The sequence below is a fragment of the Bombus fervidus genome, chromosome 7, assembly GCF_041682495.2.
Source record: "Bombus fervidus isolate BK054 chromosome 7, iyBomFerv1, whole genome shotgun sequence".
Classification (NCBI taxonomy): domain Eukaryota; kingdom Metazoa; phylum Arthropoda; class Insecta; order Hymenoptera; family Apidae; genus Bombus; species Bombus fervidus.
The window spans coordinates 4,819,807-4,841,836 of NC_091523.1; the positions used below are offsets into that span (position 1 = coordinate 4,819,807).

The 22,030-nt window shown below is 35.2% G+C and overlaps 4 protein-coding genes across 5 annotated transcripts; 2 read left to right on the forward strand and 2 right to left on the reverse strand.

Annotated features, from left to right (window-relative positions):
• The first annotated feature begins 1,005 nt into the window (after nucleotides 1-1,005).
• Nucleotides 1,006-11,614, forward strand: LOC139988648 (uncharacterized). The gene is made up of 4 exons (XM_072006304.1): nucleotides 1,006-1,733; nucleotides 3,887-6,946; nucleotides 10,039-10,420; nucleotides 10,875-11,614. Exons 2-4 carry the CDS (start codon nucleotides 5,010-5,012, stop codon nucleotides 10,998-11,000), a joined length of 2,445 nt encoding a protein of 814 aa, XP_071862405.1. The 5' UTR covers nucleotides 1,006-1,733; nucleotides 3,887-5,009; the 3' UTR covers nucleotides 11,001-11,614.
• On the reverse strand, nucleotides 11,054-13,150 carry LOC139988660 (coiled-coil domain-containing protein 124). Its single transcript, XM_072006329.1, has 4 exons — nucleotides 13,000-13,150; nucleotides 12,356-12,520; nucleotides 11,979-12,247; nucleotides 11,054-11,887 (listed from the first exon to the last, which is right to left on the reverse strand). The coding sequence occupies exons 2-4, from the start codon at nucleotides 12,512-12,514 to the stop codon at nucleotides 11,689-11,691; spliced, it is 627 nt and encodes a 208-aa protein (XP_071862430.1). The 5' UTR covers nucleotides 12,515-12,520; nucleotides 13,000-13,150; the 3' UTR covers nucleotides 11,054-11,688.
• Nucleotides 12,695-14,028, forward strand: LOC139988661 (UPF0235 protein C15orf40 homolog). The gene is made up of 4 exons (XM_072006330.1): nucleotides 12,695-12,970; nucleotides 13,377-13,467; nucleotides 13,547-13,674; nucleotides 13,751-14,028. Exons 1-4 carry the CDS (start codon nucleotides 12,845-12,847, stop codon nucleotides 13,838-13,840), a joined length of 435 nt encoding a protein of 144 aa, XP_071862431.1. The 5' UTR covers nucleotides 12,695-12,844; the 3' UTR covers nucleotides 13,841-14,028.
• On the reverse strand, nucleotides 13,708-21,941 carry Vdup1 (arrestin family protein Vdup1). 2 transcript variants are annotated; one of them, XM_072006320.1, is made up of 7 exons: nucleotides 21,571-21,941; nucleotides 20,386-21,532; nucleotides 19,313-19,437; nucleotides 18,587-18,804; nucleotides 16,087-16,233; nucleotides 15,580-15,801; nucleotides 13,708-14,888 (listed from the first exon to the last, which is right to left on the reverse strand). In XM_072006320.1, exons 2-7 carry the CDS (start codon nucleotides 20,496-20,498, stop codon nucleotides 14,697-14,699), a joined length of 1,017 nt encoding a protein of 338 aa, XP_071862421.1. In that variant the 5' UTR covers nucleotides 20,499-21,532; nucleotides 21,571-21,941; the 3' UTR covers nucleotides 13,708-14,696. The 2 variants fall into 2 exon arrangements, with proteins under 2 accessions (XP_071862421.1, XP_071862422.1); XM_072006321.1 differs by having other exon boundaries at nucleotides 20,382-21,532.
• Between the last annotated feature and the right edge of the window lie 89 nt (nucleotides 21,942-22,030).

Below are 22,030 nucleotides of genomic sequence, written 5' to 3' on the forward strand. Positions count from 1 at the left end.
TATCATATTTTCTACTGGAACTAAGTTTTTACTGCTTTCGATGTGTGCATTGCGTATTCTCATTTTACAATTACTGTGTAGCATAAATTTTATTTCCACGAAAAATCAGAGCGTCATGGCTATATCGAGTAAAACCTTTTTTTCGAATACTATATGCGCAATACTACATGGAGCGCAATATATGCTTTAAAAATTGTTAAGATAAAACTCAAATGATCTGCCAAAGAGTTCATATTTAGTAATAAATTTCTTAGTTTCTTCATTTCCATTCGGATTTTAGTAAAAAGATGATGGATATGTGTATTGATAACTGATGGAACTATGGCTCCAAAACTGATGGTGAAAAGTGGAAGGGGATCGAGCCTCAGTTCCTATGACGTGAGCACAGCAGAAAAGTAACGGGCACCGTGGTAGCGAACAACACGCTGCGCTTTCAACGCAATGGATTCTTACCGGACCAGCTAAATATATTGGGTGTCTTAGAATTACGATTACTTGTCTTATGTACATTACTATGTTAACGAAGAAAATTGCAAAACGAAATTTTTACACTATGCGAAGCCAGTAGCATTTATGCATATAAAAATGGTTTCGGAAAATCTTGAGAAAACTCCATGCAACTTTTTGAAAATATTATTCACGCTATGTATCTAATCGCAATTAATATTATAATCCTTTGCTATTGATAATTATAAGTATCAACTATGTAAATATACATATAAGTACTAAATACGTACATATTACCTTTATCCCGCCATTTCTCTTAACCTAGCATCTCAATTGCGAACGGTAAATCGGACGCTTTATCGAATTTGTTATGGAAAATAAAGAAAATAGTCTATGAATTTTTGTAAAACGTTACTTTTATTATTAGTGAAATAAAGGAGGAATGCTTACGTAAAGTAGGTGAAACGCATACTTTTGAAAAGCATGGAGGAAACTGGTGGGACACCGTGTAGAGAAGCGTGCGAAGTGGGGTGGCGCTGTCTCGTGTGAGCGGCGGCGTGCGTATGCCTCGGGACGCGCAATGGCCGCCGTGACCCGATGTGCGGCGGTTCAGTGTCAATCGTCCTTAATTTTCCCGTTTTAATTCACCGCTCCACGCCCACGAAAATGCGCGCTACCTCGGCGTGCGTACAGTTAACGCGGCTCTGCGACACGGTGTACTTGGACGATCGCCATCATTCTGCTCTCGGTCGTGGTGACGCGATCTTCTCGCGAATGTTCCGATCATCACCAAGAACCATCGTGGATACTGACACGCGACCGTGCGTGTCGAAAAACTCTTTTCTTGTGGATAATCGGCCGTAAAAACCGAGCCAGTGAACATGAATTCTCAATGTGTACCCCCGTCGGGCGGCTCTCGTGTCTCGTGAAAGTGGCCCCTCGCGGATCGCCTTCTTCATGCTCGATTTTTTCTTGCAAGAACAGTCTGCGCGCCGAGAAGTGTCAATTGACGTTTAATGCGTGCGTTTAGAGATTGGATGAAGAGGAGCAGTGTGTACCGATTGTCGCGCGTATTTCGTGTTAAAGACGATTTCCGGACTTGTCAACGATAACTCGTGACTTCGCAAGTGAGAATCACTGGCGAAACCGAGCAACAAGTGGTCTTTCAGTATCGAGGGATGGGAAGAGCTTGCAGTCAATTTTAAACCACACTTCGCCAACGTGTGCTACCTATCGTGCGTATCCACCGCGGGGAAATGAACCGGTCGGCAGCCAAAGTTCAAAGGGCAAGTATAATAATGAACGTTCGCCACAACTCCAGCGTTAAACGAGTATCGTACGCTGTGTTAAACGAATGCAAACAAACGATTTAACAGCGTACACGTTTCAAAGTCTCAATGTGTGCAACATTTTTTCTGCCCACTGGAACAATCCACATAAGCAGAATATTATTGTCAAGCTAACGCGAAACTAGAAACTGAGTTTTATTTGTTACGATTAACATTGTACAGTTGTCAGAGATGTGTAATATTCGTAACTATTATTTCGTGATGTCACTTCTATTCTACTCCTTCTATTTAAGTTGAAATTCATCTTATTTAGATGCGCGTACGTATGTTCGGTTACATTCGGGAATATCGTTCTGGACGCTGAACAATCTAACAGCCATAGTTCGATGAGTAACACTGTATATACTGAGAGCTGATCTATTCGAATAACCTGTATAATGGATGTGGAACGTAGACGTAATTATATCAAGGATAATGGGCATAAAGCATCGAAGTATACTCTCACTCCTGATATAGGAATAATTAGGAAGCACACGTGTAGTACTTTCTATCATCTAATTTGTATAGATTCTGATAAAAAGGAGTATCTGATGTTTCATTGTGACACAATACATTGCACGGTATCATAAATATATCAAACCTGCGGTTTTAAACTGGAATTATACGTTCATTTTCTCTTTCTTAAGCTTGCAGGGAATAAAAATCGAATATTCTAGAAAACGATAGACCTTTTAAAAAATCTCAAGCTTCAAAATTATTTTTATCACATCCTTCTCTTCAAATTTTTAACTATAAAGCGATATAAAGCAATTATTTCGTTTCAAATCGATTACTCTGTATATATCACTATACCACCACATAGTTTTCTAGTTTTCACGCCTTACTTCACACTATACATCATATTATCATACCTCGCACGCCGCGTAAAAACTTTAGAGAACGAGCCCAACTATTCTCTCGTTATCCGTTATTTGGATATCGGTATATTGAAACTACGCGATATATATTATGCACGACTCCTGTATGGCATGTAATGAGAATTATCTTTCGGGGTATACATTCTGTTATTTTGCTATTACTTCATGTACGCATTCGTCATTCGTGCATCTATTATGCGAAATGACATTAAAATGCGATATAAGAATTGGCTCATCGTTTGCAGATCGGGGTAATGAGCTCTGTAATTGTTCTGCTCGAGAGAAGAATCGTCCATAATAATCGCCCATAGAATAAGAAAAACGGAAAACGGTATTAGAAAAACGTGTTATTGAAAACTGTCAATCGATGTAGCAGTTATTAACAAGTTTGCAAATAATCAACGTAAGCAGTTTAAATAAGCGTTTGACGTTGTTTATTTTTTGGAGTATGAATATTTATATCTCATAGTCAGACTGAATATATAAAAAAGTGCATTATGTAAAAATTGCGGACGAAGTTAGAAATATTTGTTAAACGTTTTATAACACAAACTAAATGTAACGAATGAAATAATAAAAGCGTTTATTCGATTTTCCAAAAAATAGCATAGAACAATTATTGAAGAATGTTTGCTGTAGCTTACTTTCTGTTCTTAGTTCCTATCTTGCAATATTACAAGATTTTTAGTCAAGAAAGTTAGAAGATAGCAGATTTATCATTAATACTTATGAGAGTTATTTTATAAAAATTTTAGTCTTATCGCTTTACCAGATTCGTTTTTGGAATGCACACAGTCAGATCAGTGGTCTAAGAACACGTAACTGTATCAAATCAAATTGCGATCTTTACGATTAATGATCTGAATCCAATATTTTCCCTTCCAAATCCTTCTCTTATATATTTAGTAGTCTAAAAATCAATCGGAGATGCATACCGTTGCTTTTTATTATATTATTTATGTAGTTAGCGTCACAATTGCCTTCCAAGGAAATATATAAAATAAAATAAAAGAGAAATCCTCTATAAATATTTTTATATCAGGATGCAGATCTCCTCACATCGAAACACTCAACACTTTCCTTAATTGCAAATTACATTTACCTATCGATCGGTGTTTTAATCGTTCATTAAAATTCTGATATCGCTATTAGATCGTATGATATGCAATATGCATTAGTAATAGCAATATGGTACTTGGTCATTGGTCATCTAATTAAACTTGTTATTCACAGGTCGAAACACTAGATATAGCAATTAGCTGTTTCCACGTTGGAACGATCATCGGCAAATCAGCGAGCCGTAAACTGTTTAACACAAGAAGCCGCGAGAAATGTTACTTTCGTTTTTCGTGGGGAAATCGTGTTTGATCGAGCAACGGTTGCAAAAATTGCAGGAAAAGTGTTGCAAGGCTACGGGCACGCAACTCGATGGAACGATCGAGCTAGGAGGAAAAATCGAAGAGATTCGTTAGAAGTGACGAACAAGTCACGAGAGGAATATTTAAAAGGATAAAAAAACGACGGAACTGGATATCGGAGACAGGCGAGGAAAGACGCAGAACTTACAGCCGATTTAGAAAGCCTGTGGACTGCATAAGTAAGAATTCAGTTTCCAACGAGTACACGCTGATGCATAGGCATAAATTGCATCGAGGAAAGGTAGTATACGGATATTTATAAATATTAGATACTTATAAATACCCATATCAAATACGCAACCATCCCACATTTTTGGCGATTTACCGTTACATGAAAACTAACATTGTGTAAAAAGACAGAGCCTTATTGGTTTAATGAAAATCTCATTTTATAAAGAAGAAAAAACGGAAATATCATCTCTAAATTATATCGTGATGTTGGAAATATCCACCGAATCATACGAAAATTTATAAACGAGAAAAATTTTAAAGAATTTTTGGAGAAATTATGAGTTACAGAATTTGATTATATTATTTTTAGAAAATTCATAAATAGAGTAAATTGCTATTTTGGGTCATGGAAAGTAAGAATACTTAACATCGTAGCGAATTGCGACTTCGTTATCGTGATATTCAACGATTAGAGCTCGCCTCCATTCACAAAGAAGAAAAACAGCACTGTGAGGCGGCAAATTTGTACTGCGAACAGCAAAGCAAGGAGTTTACAACGCGTTAACCAGAAGGCTAACATCGGAACTCGATTCCGGGAACAAGAAGATCCTTAGTAAATTTCTCGACTATTAACGAACATTAGTCAATTTATAACGTTATAACAGTTCCTAAACATTGCGTGACAAAGAATTTTATAACATCTCATTGTTGAAAAATACTCAAGCAATCTTTATGATCGCAAAAAGTAGTGAATTTTCGTTTAAAACATGGCTACAGAGGGAGAAGATACAGTATCGGTAACTCCTTGGTACACAAAGTTCTTCGAATATTGGAGAAACAGAAATCGAGTGGGTCCAGGTAAAGTGGAACTTCCCGACTGCGACTTCTTTATCGTCGAATCACGACGAACCTTAAGGATTCTGAAACCAACCTTGAAAAGTGGCTGGTATTACGACAACACGAACGAGAGGCCTGAATCCATCGCTGACAATTTCTTCACCCGTTGGTCCAGAAGACCTCACTCACCCAGTAACTGCAGATGCTCTTTTCGGCAATCGAAACGAGTAAGTACTGCCGAAGAACAAATCATCTCCGCCGAATTGAACAGGATTAGGACGAGCCTCTACGAAGCGGAGGAAAACGAACGCGCAATCGAGGAACTCGAACATAGGGTGTCGGTAAATTTGCAGAAATTTCAAGTTTCTGAAGCCGAAAACGAACCAGCTAAAATAGAGGATAAGAGTATCAGCAGGATGAAGGTAATCGACCAAGTTACCTCTGATACAACCGATCAACAGGTGGACGAGCAAACGATCAAAAGTAGAATCGTGAAGGATCTAGAGAAGTACATCAACGTGCTCCTCGAAGAGATATTGGACGACACGGTGAAGTACGTCGCAGGCACGAAGGACACTCTTATCAAGGATGTAAGAAGCTCTAAAAAGAGAAACGATTGTTCGACGTCACAACGATCGAGTCACGATAAAGAGAAGTTGAACAAAAGGAAAGCAGCAAACGAGGAATCCTACGATACCGAGGAATCGTTCAACGACATCAGCTTCTCGTTTCATCCGGAAAGGATCGAAAAGAACGAAAAAGAATTGGAGCGACGTGAAAGCGACAGCAACGAGGGCTATGTAAACCGCGGCTTCATCGGCTCGACGAACGATCCCGACTCGTTGGATTTCTACCTAGGACGATCGATCGACACGGAAGTTACTCTGGAGCAACTGGATTGTATTGATTCCGGGATAAACAGCGTTGAAACTATCGAGTTCCAACCGGATCAGGAGCCGAGCTTGGAGCAATCCTTGTTGAAGATCATCGACGAGAAGCTCGGTAGAACGGCTTTGAGAAACAGTTGGGAAGACTTGAGCACAGGTGGCCAGGAGAACGATGCTCAGGGCCAGCCGACAAAGAGAATAGACGAGGAGATGGTGTTTCCGAGAAGTGGCGAGCAGCCGAGCAACGATCGAAGCACCGAGAGATCGGAGGTCACCGGGAAGAATGATGCGGAAAGGAGCGAGCCGCAGGATTCGAGCGTTCAAACCGCTCGAGGAATCGATATCTCGACGGATAATCTCGAGAGTGGCGTACCCGCGGTGGATCTGAAGGAGCTAGAGGAAACTGTTAACGAGCCCAGTTTCGAGAAACTGCGGCTGGAATTCAAGGACAATGGCAACGAGTCGTCCTTCAGGGCCAAAAAGGGTAACGCGATTGCTAATCTGCGAGAAAAGTTCACCACGAACCCGCACGACTACGATTCTGATCGGTGTTCTTTGGGAAAGAGCAGTTGGAACGAAAAAATGGGCACGTTCGAGATGAAGAAGGAAGCCGCCGCTGCGTCCATCGAACTCGAGGATTACAGAAAGACGTGGCCCAACATCGAGGAAAATGCCATCTCGATCGATTATAAGGAAAATCCTCGAGATTTAGTTACGTTTCGAAAAAATCGGAAGCCAATGATCGTGTTTCTTCATGGTTTCGGATCGTCAGCGGAGATCTTCGAACACCAGCTTCGATATTTCTCTGCTTTGGGTTATCCTTGTATCGCGCCGGATATGCTAGGACACGGAATGAGCTCGGCACCTGGACGGTCCAGAGATTACCATTTTAGCAAGCTACTCAAGGATTTAGATACTATACTGTGTCACTACGCTTTCAAGCCTGGTCAGAAATGCGTCCTGGTAGCGCATAATTATGGGTAATTATCTCTCTTTTATTTCCTTTTTTTTTCGGATTTTATCGTTCAACTTTACTCAAAATTCACAAAGATTTACAAGATACCAGCCCATCAAAGGTTCGTTTTAAATTTCATTAAATTGAAACTATCAGTCAAATAATGTTCTCAGTCGGTATACAATGAAATTTCACACACATCCTTGAATAGCAGACAATTGTCGCGTGCATTCGCGTGTTACGAATGAGATCATTTCACGGTCGAAATCATCGATAGTGCCTTTAATACATCTTTAAATAGCAGTCGCTTTACAATTATCACTTTGATAACAAAAATTTATAGTGCCTAACTAAAATGTTGCCGATTAATTTTTCATTTAGCGTTACTTGATCTTATTACAATAGTTAGAAGATTTTATATTCACGTTATCACTCGGTAGATTATCTGATGCTTTGTTACAATCTTCTCCCAATTTTACATTCCTCAATTTCACAACAGGTTCAGGAAATTTCAATTAGTCACAAAAAACAAACCGTAGGGTCTGTGGTGATGGACGTTCTACTCTATGGTAGCGTGTTAGGTTCGATCCCCTTAGTTTTATTTATAAAAATCTGAATTTGCATAAACATTCGTACTCTATTCATTACTATTAAATAATTTTATAATAGTAACTAATAAAAACTTGGTTGTAATCGCGTAACTTGTCTTTAACTATGTAAAAGCATCTGGTGTATCGTAATCGCTGGGTACACTCGAGACAGTGTCTTATCGGATATCTGATGATTACAAATTCCTTGACGTTTGTATCGTTGCGCGTCCAAGCAATCTAGTCAGCTGTACGCGTTTAACCGTCGAAGTGGCTAATGGGCGAACCTGAACGGCACATTTAATCCGCGTGTCTCGAGTTTTTCAAATTCGTCGAGATGATCGATTCATTTTTATGCCCGTTGTGAATGCACGTTCTAGCTAGTTCTTGTCCTGTTCCTCCATATCGTAATGTTTAAACGCTTTTTCTAACTGTTCGACCTTCTTCCGGGAAAATTGTATCGGAATGTATATACAATATGCATAACTAAGTTAATGAGAGAGATAGAAATACGAAGCGAAAAGTGAAATTCTATTAGGTGTAAAATGCGCATGTTTTTGCTTTGGATTAAATAACTCGCTAAGGATGTCGAAGGATTAGGATTGTATTTTTCGATTACTAACTTTCTCTCTGTTTTTCATTATTAATCGACGATACGTTTAATGTATTTATGAATAGAAAATAATAAAATAAAATTATTAGGTTCATAGAACTATTTTCCACTTGTTCAGGAGATCCGACCTTTTCCCTTTATGAGGAAATCAATATATAGCATCGATAAATATATCTTTTAATTTCATGTGCTCGTTAAAAGGAGCGTATATAGTATATAGATTAAATTATTACTAAAGATTAACACGACCGTTTCTATGCAAATTTTATTGCTATCTATTCGTGAAATTGTATCAAACGCTTGCGTTTGCATCGATTAGGCGGATATACATTGGGACGTAATTAGACCAAGGATGGTATAAAGCAAGCTCTTCGCCTTACTACTAATCTTGTATTTTTGTAATGCACAAGTGCATTTTTCAGTGATGGAAAGTTACTGGAAATACATAGTAACTACATACAATGTTTCGTGCGTGGATTAATTTATGATACACGTGCCATGAAACGTGGACCGTACTACTTATAATATTATGTATCATTATACGTGTTTAATCTGCATACGTAACAGGTGTAAACCCTTTATCTTGTTTGCAAACATAAATCAATTCCTGTACCTTTCTACTAAAGTAGAACATATACAAAGACTCGTTATTTTCGTCTTGTGCGGAATGTGTTGATCCATGTTAGCATGCATCAAATTAGAAATTCAGTTAAGCTTTATCTGTGTATCGCGAAGATAATTTTTAACGCTATAGTACGCTAACTAATTTCAATCTTATCCAACAAGCTTTCGTTTAGCGATAACTCTCGAATTAACACTAACGTGTGTCAAAGTATTTGATTAGTCAAAGTGGTACAATATCATTCGGATTGCAAAGACCGATTGCAAAGTCATTGTTGCACACATCATCGATTCGTTTTTGAAGCTAGAGGATTGTCATCCACGCTTCGACCCCGACTAAGGAGAAAGAAAGGAAGAGAGAGAGAGAAAAAGAGTAAAAGAAGGGGAGAAGGGTTGTAATATATACAAGAGTGGGTATATCGTGTAAATTGTATCTGCGCGTTATTCGTACATCTACAAAATGGTTCATGGATTCACGCAAAACGCATCGTGCATGTCGACTTGTATTAGGAGAGCGTGTAAACGATTTTGTTCATCACGTTTTTTTTAATGATATTCCCCTAATACGTGGATAAGTGGAAAGCATCGCTTTAATCGGGGTATTTATCATTACTATGTGTGTTATAGTTATACGTTGTTTCATGAGTGCGGTTATTAAAGTATATAAGAAAAAAAAGACATGGCTTCCTAATCGGTTCGACGATATCCTACGAGAATTTCTCAATTTTTTTATTATGTAAATTGCTAATGAATACGATCATTCGACTGGCAATCACGACCTACACGAAACGATGCCGTAATAAAGAGGCAAGTTGTATTAATCCTTCACACGACATTGCAACATGACATGTAGGCCGCTGGCTATATCTACGAACCAAGTACGGTCCAATACCCGTTCGCCGATTTAGTTAGAAAAATTAACATTTGTATCCTACATAGATTACGGCAATGAGTTAAGACAGCAATAAACGCGTTGCGTCCACGCGGTATGAATTATGTTAGGAGGGAACATTACGTTAATGAGACTTTCGAAAAGGTATTAACTACACAAAGACATTCGGCGGAATTCAAGTCCTGTCCCATCTGGATGAAACAAGCAACTAATATATCATGTTGGTTTTCTTTTTTATTTTTTTTTATTTTCATTTTATGAGACTTTATCGATCTTGATACATATATTGTCATCATCGCCAGTAACTTCATTTTAAATATCTATAGAAGATTCGACTTCAAACCAAAGAAAATATTGCACACGTGCAATGATAAAACGATTGTGTCATTTTCTATTGATTGCAGATGCAGTTTTGCAGCTGCCTTGGCTTGCAAGTACGACAGTAGTATCCATCAGCTAGTCCTGATATCCGGAGGTGGTCCGACAGCTTTAGCAGCACCCAGTACCGAAAGCGCCGGCCACTGCTGCCTCAGAGCAATCCTGACACCGTTTTTAATGTGCGGCCTTCATAGAGATATATTATATTCCGCGAGGGGCCGTCAACACCCTTACTGTGGCCCTGAGCCACCAGAACAATGGCCTTCGCACATGAAATACGTTTTGGACGGCATGGTCTGGCCGGAAGGAGACTACGTGTTCCATAGAAGGATATGCACGCCGACGCTTCTCATACATGGTTTAAGGGACAACAAAGTGTCACTCGTGCAGGAATGCCAAATGGAGAGGGTACGTTGCTCTTTCTCAAGCTTCTTCTCAGATAGATTCTAAGAATCATGTAAATATATTACGCGTAAATTCTTATGAAATTTTATACTTAATTTTATACTTTTATATTTAAATGGCTTGTATCAAATATTGGAAGATCCTTTTAATGAATTTATAAGTTTAAAATAGTTAAAAAAATTCTTACTTATGCATATATTCATATTACTTTAGATAATACGTAATACTTTATGTGATTCTTTTATGATTATGGAGCATGGTGAAAATATTTGCTATTATCATTCACACTAAACATTTTTTCCTTCAGTAGTTTTATTAACGTTAAAATATAATTCTAATTTATTTTCAACTGCAGATATTTCAAATTCTTAATTTTCTCAGAAGATATCTAGTTAATTTGAAAATAATTTTCATTTCATTTTCAGTATCAACTGTATTCTTATGTTTCATGTTTTAGACCATGATGAAAGCCTTTCTCGAAGCGATTCCAACTGCTGGTCATACTCCCATGACTGATTGCCCAAAGCAAGTTAATCACATGATACATTGTTTCATAGATTTGTGGAAAAACAGGAAACGGTAGCAGTAAAATAGGCAAAAATATGTCTTTGTAAAAAGGACTATTTGTGGACCCAGTAATTATATAATAATATTATATTTAAATATCAAGTTCTTTGTACGGGTATTTCACTCATTGTACATGAAACAGAGAGAACAACAAGAAATTCTAGTGCCTTATGCTTAATTTGCCGCGGCGAAAACACCGAAACAAAGATTAAGATCTATTGTACATAATTTAGATTACGCTGGTAAAAATTCGTTTGTATAGAATGCTATTTTATACGATTGAAATGAAGTAACCAATTTTCTGTATAATTATTTTTTTATAAACTTTCGTTTAGTGCCGTATAGCCGAAAGAGAAACCAATAGGATACCCATGTTTGTAAAGTTGTGTAAGTCTACAGAGTAACTGTGCCAAAATATGTACACGATTGTTAAGTTGTTCTCTTTGAATTTATCAATTTAATGGTCTATTTGTAAATGAAATTATAAAATGCAATGTGGAGGCTATATAATAGCGTATAAGTTATACCAAAGATGATTTATACAGCGTTATTTTATGTATTCTACCGGAGTATAACTTATTCGTTTACAATAAAATTGTGTACAGATATTTGATTCCGTTCATGATTACATTTATGAGTCTTATTCCACGTGTTCCTCTGAATCATCTAATCAGTCATATGCATGTTTACATTCCGTTTGATTATCAACGGTTTAAGAGTAATTTTTGATTGAGTGGGTTTTCTGAAGATTTCATCCATTCCTTTTTTAATATTTGTTTTAATTGACTTAACCTCAGAGTAGGGTTTTGCTCTTTAACAATAGGCATCCTTCTTTCTTCAAAACTAGCATACGCGGCTTTTACGCGTTTTTCTGGATGGCGATCAACCTCAGCTTCTTTTGTACTGTGTAACAAATAATAACAATGTACTTTCAATATATATAACATGAAATAATTGCTTTCATATAAAATGTCAATATAATAATTGGTCTTACCTTAAAACAGATAACGCCTCATCTATACTATGAGCAGTTTCACCTTCTATCGTCAACCTATTCAAATTTTCTTCGATTGGTTTTTCTTCTTCCCTTTTTTTAATTGCTGCTTGATTTCGCTTTTCCGTTACAGCTATTATTTCTGCTCTAGTTACTTTAGACGCAGGCTGTTTGCCACCCACTTTTATATTTGCCATTTCCTTTTCTAGTAGAGCTTTCACTTCTGCTTTCTTTTCTAATTGCTGTTGACGTTTCCTTTCAGATTCTTCCTATGAAATAATTTACAATATATTAAAGAGATAAATTATAGGAAGCAAAGTTATTAAGTACATAAATGTTGTATAACTAATAAAATTTAATAAGTATTATTTAGATACCTGTTTTTGTCTCTTTTTCAATAACTGTTTATCATCATCTTGCCAAGCCTTTTCTTCCGCTTCAAGAGCTTTCTTTGTATTTTCAGCCTCTTTTGCCGCTGCCTTTCTGGCACGGGCAGCGACGGCTTTGCTATTTTCACCGATAAATTTTTTGGGCATATTGACCTGTAAATTTTATCGTAATTACAACATGAATTGAAAATCCGCTGATAATAAACTTTCGTATTATTTATTTCACTGCGAAATTATTATGTAATTCATAATATTTGTGAATATTATCACAAACAAAAAAGCGACAAAATTAAATCGGTTTAATAATTCGCGGTAATAACATAGTGTATCTCACTATGGTTTAGTTGGCAATACCGCTACACGTGCGTAGATGTATCGCTCAGCTAAAGATATAAAGAGGTTAAAGAATCATCGGTATCATCTTTAACTATAGCCACCTAAATCTAAAATATGGTTTGAGTGATTTTCAAATCATAAATGACGTGTTATTCTGGAAGTGCGTGTCTACGAAGGAAACTTTTGCAATATTATACGAATACTCGCGAAATGTCGAAACAGGGATCAAAGAAAGTTGGAAAAAGTAAAAAAGCTACAGTTAACGAGGTCAGTGAATAATAAAAATCGTAACTTACCAACTCCGGCTACAAGAATTAAAATGTAGTGTGTGATCGAGAGTTGATCACCTATTAAGAAAATAACATGACATTTTCTATGATACACCTCCAACTTATATTTAATACTACTAGGTGTCGCTTGCGAATTCATGAATGGCAACATTACATTCGCAATTCACTAGATATTCTCTAAAAAAAAAATACCAATTTTTTCGAATATTTTATTTAAATAAAAAAGAAAATAAGATACGTGTGTATATAGAGACGCTATATATACTAATTCAGTACCATTATATGTAACATACAATATGTGATTAAAATCGCAATCATATTTTACGTAGCATTTTAGGTAATCATCTACTTCAAACTTAAAATTATATTATAAATTTTGCTAGGAATCTAAGGGACCCATAAGTTTAGATAAAAATGGAAATGTTACTATAAAAATACAAGCAAAACCTGGCGCAAAACATAATAATATAACAGGTGATAATATGTTGCAATATTTAAAGCAAAATTCAAAATAGGATATCAGATACATGTGAAGGTGTAAATTGCTTTGTAGATATTTCTGAGGATGCAGTGGGCGTCGCAATATCCGCACCTCCGGTTGAAGGTGAAGCAAATACAGAACTAGTGAAATACCTAGCCTCCATATTGGGAATGAGAAAATCTGACGTATCGTTAGATAGAGTTAGTTTAATATCTATTAATTAAGCCTCTCTATTTTTCTCTTTTTTTTTTTAATTTATATTCTCATCTTTTATAGGGTTCAAAAAGTCGACACAAGGTGATAATAGTATCTGGAACCACAGTGGAAAAGGTCTTAGAAAAATTAAAGGGAGAAATAGGAACTTGAAAATAGTAACAATTAATTATTACCGCATTTCTATCTTTTGTTAGAATAACTACTTTTTTAATGTATACATATAATGTTACACTCCTTTCATTTTGATAAGTCATATTTACTATACATAAATATGGCAATCACGTCAATATAATATGTTCAATTAATCTATACAATAAAAAAGTAACTTTATACAATTATTACGTCATAGAAGTAGTTCATTAATAACTTTCAGAAATTAAATATATAATCACGAAATTCAAGTTTTGCTTTGCTGACGCATTTAAGCTTTCAGTATATATATATATTGTACATATATATTATACATTATATATTATACATATATATATGTATATGTATATGTATATGTATATATGTATATACGTACCAATATAAACATCGATTTTTAACGTACATTTACTTTTTTGTTAAAAATATTATTTACAATATTTTTTTAAATATCTAAAATATTATTAATATATTCCAACATATTTAAAATATTGTAAACAATATTTTGTATGTAACTCATTATAGACATTTACAAGATATCAACAAAAATGATATAAATCACATTTTTAAATCTAAAATTTTTTAATTGTAAAAGAAGTTCTGTTCTTTATATACTTCCTAAATTTAATTAAACGAATATTTCAAGATGAAATGTAAAAATAACGTATTTATTTGCCATTCGTAAGCACTTTTAGTTAAGTTTAATTTGAAATAAGTATTGCTATAAGCGTATTAACTTTTTTCAATATTCAAAGAATTTTTTTTCAATTTTTAGTATCACTATCGCGAATATGTTCCATATAAATTCTTTCAAGATTTTTTTATATATTATGATCACCGATGAATATGAATTAAACCTTCACTCTTGTATCTCAAAAGCTTTATCGTCCAACCATGGCCGAAATATCGGCAACGTTGATGGATAATGTGCCCCTCTTTTCGACGGTGCAGTTCCTGCTGGAGCACCTTCCTGTCTCAAAGGATAAGTGGCTAAAACGATTGGTATTTGTAGTTTTATTTCTTTGTCCAAGCTTTTTGGACTTATTACAAACTGTAACAAAGTGAAACATTCTTTTGTGCATGTTATAAGACATTATAATAAAAACATAAATAACTTTATCCGATGAAATAATAGTATAAAAATGGAATCTCAATCATATATTCTGTACCATCTAAGATGTTTATCTTTGTTTAAAGATTTCTCTTACAATATATAGTTTTTCAAAGGTTGTCGATTATTCCCGGAAGAATGCATATACGGCTATGCATGTTTGTAGAAGAATATTTTATTAATGTTTCAGATGGTATGTATTTGGGATAAAAAACCGATAGACAAAGAATCGAGTAACACAAATCTCGAGAAAGTTGATTAACTCCACAAAATTAGAAATTTTAAAAGATTGATAGTACGATGTTCTTACAATATTCTTGCAATATTTTATCATGAAAATTATTGCTTTGTTCTTAAAATTTTATTAACGTTGCAAATTAATTCCAATAAAAATTGTGATTGTGATAAAAGATAAGTGATTCATAAAAAGAAGTGGCATTTTCATAACAGAAGAAAAAAAAAAGAGAAAGAAGAACCGTACAGAAGAAAGTCGCTGCTTTCCGTAAATGGTCACAGACACGTTAGCTTTGTGGAAAAAACACGTTAGAGTAAAGAGAGAGTATGATACTTCAATCATGCTGCATGTAGTTGTAATTATCGTAATAGTAGTTGAAATGGCATTTATACTCACGTAGACGTGATAAAGGACGTTGATAAGGTGACAACCTCGCAGATTGGTGGGTGGTAACGGGGGAACGTACATTTGTTCGTTCAACCACTCCTCGCCTTCTCCAGGACGGATTTTACCCCTGGAAACACTAGCTAATTCTCGCGTCTCACTCGCGAGTACTTTACCACGACAAAGGTATTGGATTGTTTCGGTCAAGGATGCTTTAGTCGATTTCATCGTCACCTGTTGAATCATTTCAATTCTGTGTGTACACTTAAATGTGGGTCTTGCATTATTTGCATCGATTTCGTTGTTATAATAATATTGTGAAATTTTATGCAAAAGTCTTGTAATTAGAGTTAGATGTTTACTTTTTTTTTTTCAATTAAAATACTTGCTTCACGTTAACTGTAAATCAAGGAAACGTTTATAGATTGGAATAGTATGTGATAGCATCATATTGTGCTGACCTTATTCCCACGATAGAAATTCCTTTGGATAGTCATTGAATCGAAATACGATACATACTTTGCTTCGATTGCTGACAGTCGCTGAGATGCCGATAGTTTCACCGGGTACATATCCACCTCTGTCGAGGCTTACCCTGCAAAATACAGGGCCTCCAGAGACACAGGAAACTCCGACTCGCTGCTCGATTTCTTGCCTTGCTGGTTGCTGTTGACAAGTATACATTTTGGCAAATCATATAAATTATTTGATTCTTTATTATTATTTAACTCTAAGTTCTTATGGGATTTTGTTTCATGATATAATTTCTATATTTGGATATCTAAAGATCCTATATATTACGAAAGTATACTACTACCATTATCTCCGACATTTTCTAACGAAGTAATATGTATCGCGTTCTTTTATAATACTTGGACCTTCAAATTTCATCAATTTCTTCATCAAATACGAGATCAATACTTTCAGTTATCACTTGGGGAGTTCTCGATTATGCAATGCAAGGCGTGTGCAATGAATGTGTCTATACAGTTGAATCGACAATGCGGTCGTGTTCGAAGCTGAATGCCACATGCCTACATAAGAATTATCTTACGTTACATGTTAATCTGGTATGATGTGAATGTGTTTCTTTGGCTTCATACACAATCAACTTTCCACAAAACACACGGAGGAATGTGTGTCTGACGGAGTAAATGTAAATGCTGATTCTTTGACATATTGCGGAAACGATTCCAAAAAAACTATGTTGTAATTTGCAAACAAATTCAAGGCAATCATCAGTATAAACTTGAACCGTTTGGGAAAATTATGAAACGAAATGAAATAAAAAAACGAGGAATGCTAGATAAAAATGTGATGGGATAAAAACAAAATGTAAAAATTAGAAGACTAGAAAATAAATCAAGTAAAGTAATAAAACAAAGAATGAAGATATAATAAAAAAAATATTGATGTAAAATAAGACAAGAAATATTATTCATGAAATTAATTTTCTTTCACGAAGCAGAAATAACTGCAACGATTGAAAATTTGGTATTGGAAGTAAAAAAATGCAGCATAATGACAAAAATCGCGATCGCTTTCTACGCAGGCTGGTGATCATTATTCCAAACTCGGTTACGTTAAAATTCTCGAAGAATTCTCTCAATAACATGCATGACAAGGAAAGCATGCGTGAAAAATTTTTTCGTTTTAACTAGAACCAACGATTCTGTGCTGGATTTTGTCGTTAAACGATTAGTGAAACGTACGAAGTCGTTTGAAATCTTAGAGCACTATTTCAATCTAACCGTGACTAATTTTTGTGTTATTGCATTAATACCCGCATAATTTCGACGATGATTCGAGCGATAAGGACGATACGGTTTTATATCATTTTATTGCTTGTTAAATGCCCGAACGATACTTGACTCGCTGTGATCATATGAATACTACGGATAATCATATGGCATACATACAATCTATTACTAATTACATATAATTACAATCTAGTAGGGTATTAATTTTTGTTGTTTAAAGGGAAACTAATGAAACATAAAATATTTTACAGAATTACTTGAAATTTACACGCGTAAAGTTTTACTAGAATGGACCAAGATTTTGCAACATTCATATTCTAATTTTTATTACATTTTTTCAAAAAATGTTTTTCTTTAAACTTTTTAAAAAATTGGTTGTGGGATATATGATAACTCATCGCAGGATATATGATAACTCATCGCACAGGTCATATTACATCTTCTTACTACACAATTATCCTAAACTTTAAACAAGCTTGTCCTGCGAAACATTATTCTTTTTATATGTAATACGTTAAGGCCATTGTTTTAAATGGTAATTAGAAATCAGACGGGTGTGTTGCGTGCAACAAAATTGCAAATTAAATCGTTAGATGTGCAATACGACGTTCAATGTGATCGCAATCGCAATAAAATTAACCGACCAGAGATGTTTCACGATTTAGGATGCGCGTATCGGGGTTCGTCTAATCGCACGCTTCGGGTAGAAAGCGTAAGCTGAAAAATGATGTTCAAAACAAGCACGATCGTCCTGGCTATAAAGTAATGGAACATATGAATCATGGTTCATTTACGTGCAAACATAGCCAGCATAAATTTGAATATAGGACTATCTTATAAGGATTATCACTATCTCGATGTTCGTATTTTATTATAATATATTTTAATATTTCCAATAAAACAATATTCGTTTTATCGTACATATTTCAATCTAGAGACACGATAGCAAAATGATAACTTTTGTATTTTATGGATTAGCAGCAACAATAAAGGACAAACATCCATTATAGTATAAAATTTATGCTTTTTATATAGAACATTGTTTCGTCCGAAACGCAAATATGATCATCGTTAACGACGAGAAAATCGTGGATCGGTGTAGACGTTACCCTAGTCATCCCTGGCCATCTTTTTAGCCAAATTCTATCGCCTTCTAACAAAGGAAATATCCATGCGATACTAAATCATTGGCATATATAATGCAAAGATAAAAAACAGAAACAAATAGGTAAAATAGATAGATATGTACAGAGACTTACTGCTAGAATCGGCGGTTCTAAATTTAAATCGATTGGGTTCATTACGATGAAGACTTGCTGATTCTTGTGCGTCAGACCTCCGGGCTCCCGAAGTGCAGCTTTGCAATAATATTGTACCCAGCCATGTTTCCCCAAGAAAGTAGACGGCAGGCCCAGGGGCAGACCTAATTTGAATGGAAAGCTGTGAATCCCGGGCGATAGCAGCGATGGTCCCTCTCCTGGATTCCAGTGTCGTACGCATGAGCAACAGAGAACGAAAAGGAACAGTTTTTACATCATTATGCACCGCATGGCTTGCAGGTGTGCCGCTTGTAAAGAGAAGAATTTGACGGCTTTCGAAGATACATCATTAACGCTACACCTAGCAAATCCATTAAAATGTTAAGTTCCACATACCATGTTTTTACAATTACTTAGTGAAAACATGCAAGTGCTTCTAACAAATCCTTTATCATCATATGGGATCTTTTTAAATTCGATAATCAGAAAAGTCAAAAGTCACAAAAAATTCCATTTTAAATCTTCCATCTTTAAGTAGAAGACGAATGTCATTAAAGATCTGGCTATTATTGCAAACATTTATGCAAACTCGAGTAAAGCTAATTTATCAATTAAGATGTTCCAGGTCACAGGCCTATCATCTAAGGCTCATTATCCGAACACATTGTGCCCGTTTCATTTTAACGGCTACATTAAATGTACCGTAATGTAATTTCTTTTCATTACCTGGCTCGCCCAGCAATCTCATACGAAAATCTATATAGTTTTCTTTGTCGTAAACCCTCTCAGCACGTTGACTGCGAACACGCACCACTCCTTCGCCAATCACATGAAAATGTAACCCTGAAACGCTACGATACATCGAAAGTGTCATTAATCTTATTACATCAATGAAATAAATTTAATAAATCCAATAAATTACTTTCAAGTCTTACAACACTTAATATCGAAACTGAAAACGAACAAATTCAATTTGATTATAATAGTACTATTATAAAATATTTGGGTTAATAAATCCTTCAAGAAAGACAGAATTCTAGACATAGAGTATAATAAATAATGGATAAAAAAGATATAGATTAAATGCAAATAAAATTTGTTTTGTATATGTATATATATAACTATTCTATGCATTACGCTTTCTAAAAAGTAGTTTGATACTATTGACGATATTATGTTGAATTAACATTCTAAGGAGCGTTGCATGAAATTGTGTAAAAGGACAATACTCATATTCATGTATTTTAATGCAAAAATATTGTTTTATACAACAATTGTTTCTAACAAAGTGAAAAGTTTATATCGCGAAACATATTTTATTTATATTGCAAATAAATTAATGATCATTAATTGAAATGAACATGTAATATTCAATGGTTCGTTTAGTCGATCATATGAATTATCGTAACTATTGGATATATCGTAATTTATACTGTGAAAGTTTTCAGTGGCTACAATAGAAGATGTTACGCGAGTAAGTAAATCTGACGAAACAATATTTAAAGTAATATACCTACATGTTTCCATGCGCTCCCTGATATCTCATAAAGGTCAAAAATATTAAGACATAAAACTCTTAATTTCAAAATAATTTATTTCAAATTAATCTTCAAAGTTAGTCAGTTTGATCAATATCTCGTTGACAATTATATTTTAAGAATTTAAATTGTCTCCGAATTCTTTTTTATAAACAGTGTCATAAAAATATAAATAAGTAACACGTAAATGGATTGTATGTGAAATTCCATGCGATTATATATATATACATATATGTGGTATGTAAGTAAATACATACTTACTAGGCCTCATCATCCAACTCGATAAGTACCCGACCGGACAAAAAGTGACCGGGAAAATATAAAAGATTCGTATTGTCGAAAAGTATTAAAAACTTGCTGAGTTTTCGAGTCATGGTCTTATGCAGCACGTTGTTCAAGGATCGACAAGGATGACGGATGACGCTCGCGTCAGAACGGCTTCGCGGTAACTGATTATGCACAAAGTTGTCACGAGCACAAAATTTTTTCCAACGGAGGCCGAAGTAGGCATGTCAGTGAGAATCACTGGCATACACTGGATCACACCAGCAATAGCAGCACGCCCATAACCTTGCACACACTACGTTTCTCTCTTTGGAACGTCACTGGAATCGGCGGAATCTCACTCAGCCAGTCAGTCTTTTCTTGATCGAGCAATCGCGTTCGTCCATACTTTCATTTTTCGCGTACTTTGTTGTCGTGATTTTCCAATGGCTAACTTAGCTGCAGATCATCATGGAGATCCATACACTTCCCATTTGACTCAATAAAAACATTAATAACGATGCTCCTACGCTATTATCCGCCAAACTTTCTGCCGCAGGCTCAAGGAGCCCGTCTCTTCCTGCCCATTCTTGGAGCTGTGTTCACTTTCGCTCCCCTACCTCTTTCGTTGTTTCCACCTCCAACCAACGTAATTACCTGCCTTCTTCCACCAACCAATGAAGAACTCCAATTTCTCGTACACAGAGCCTCTGAAGTAGAGCGTCTTGATTTACCATGGTATTGTACATATCATCTTGCTAGGCAGACTGTGCGCGGTCGATGAATAAAATCGATAAGGTTCGTCTCGTCTAGCACGATCCTGTCTTATAACCCGTGTTCAGATGCGCTCCGCCGATAAGGTCAGTATGACGCACGAATTCACCAGGAAACCAATCGGCCAATGAAAACTACATATGTACATATATTTCTATATATGATCACTATCAACCACTATTTTCCGTATGTATAATGCGTGTGCATTCGAGCGAATATAATATTCGTAAGATATTAGGTTGCCCCAAAAGTTTCTTTCATTTTACAAGGAAATAGTTTTCGTTTTATATTATTTTATTGAATTATGTTTCCTATAGAACAAAATGGATCATGCAAAATTCAATAAAATAATGTAAAACAAAAAATGTATCTATTATTTCCTTATAAAACGAAAGAAACTTTTGGGACAACCTAATATCTGGCGTCGTATACAATAATTTTAGAGGATATCAGATAGCGAAATACTTGTTTTAGTGTGCCTGGATTTCTCTTGATAACTTATGTATTGTTTGGCACTTTCTGTTATGCTGAAGAATTAGAATTGTTATTTTGGCGATTGTTTTTAAAATATTTATGTGTGAAGGTAAGGCAACCGTGCAGTACCTTCTTCTTTAAATATTGTACTTAATACTTTATTTTATACATTAAATAAGCGTAATCTATGTTGCAAACAAAACAAATATTTTTATGTAACTTCCAAATATGTACTTCATACAATTTATGCATTGACTTTTAATGGTTGACTTAGACGAAAAGCGTATTATAGCTAAGAAACGTTAAATTCTAATGCTTCAAATCATACATAAATTAAGTTTAAAACTGTAATTGTTTTCAAAATTTGATTATTCGTTGGAAAGAAATTATGACA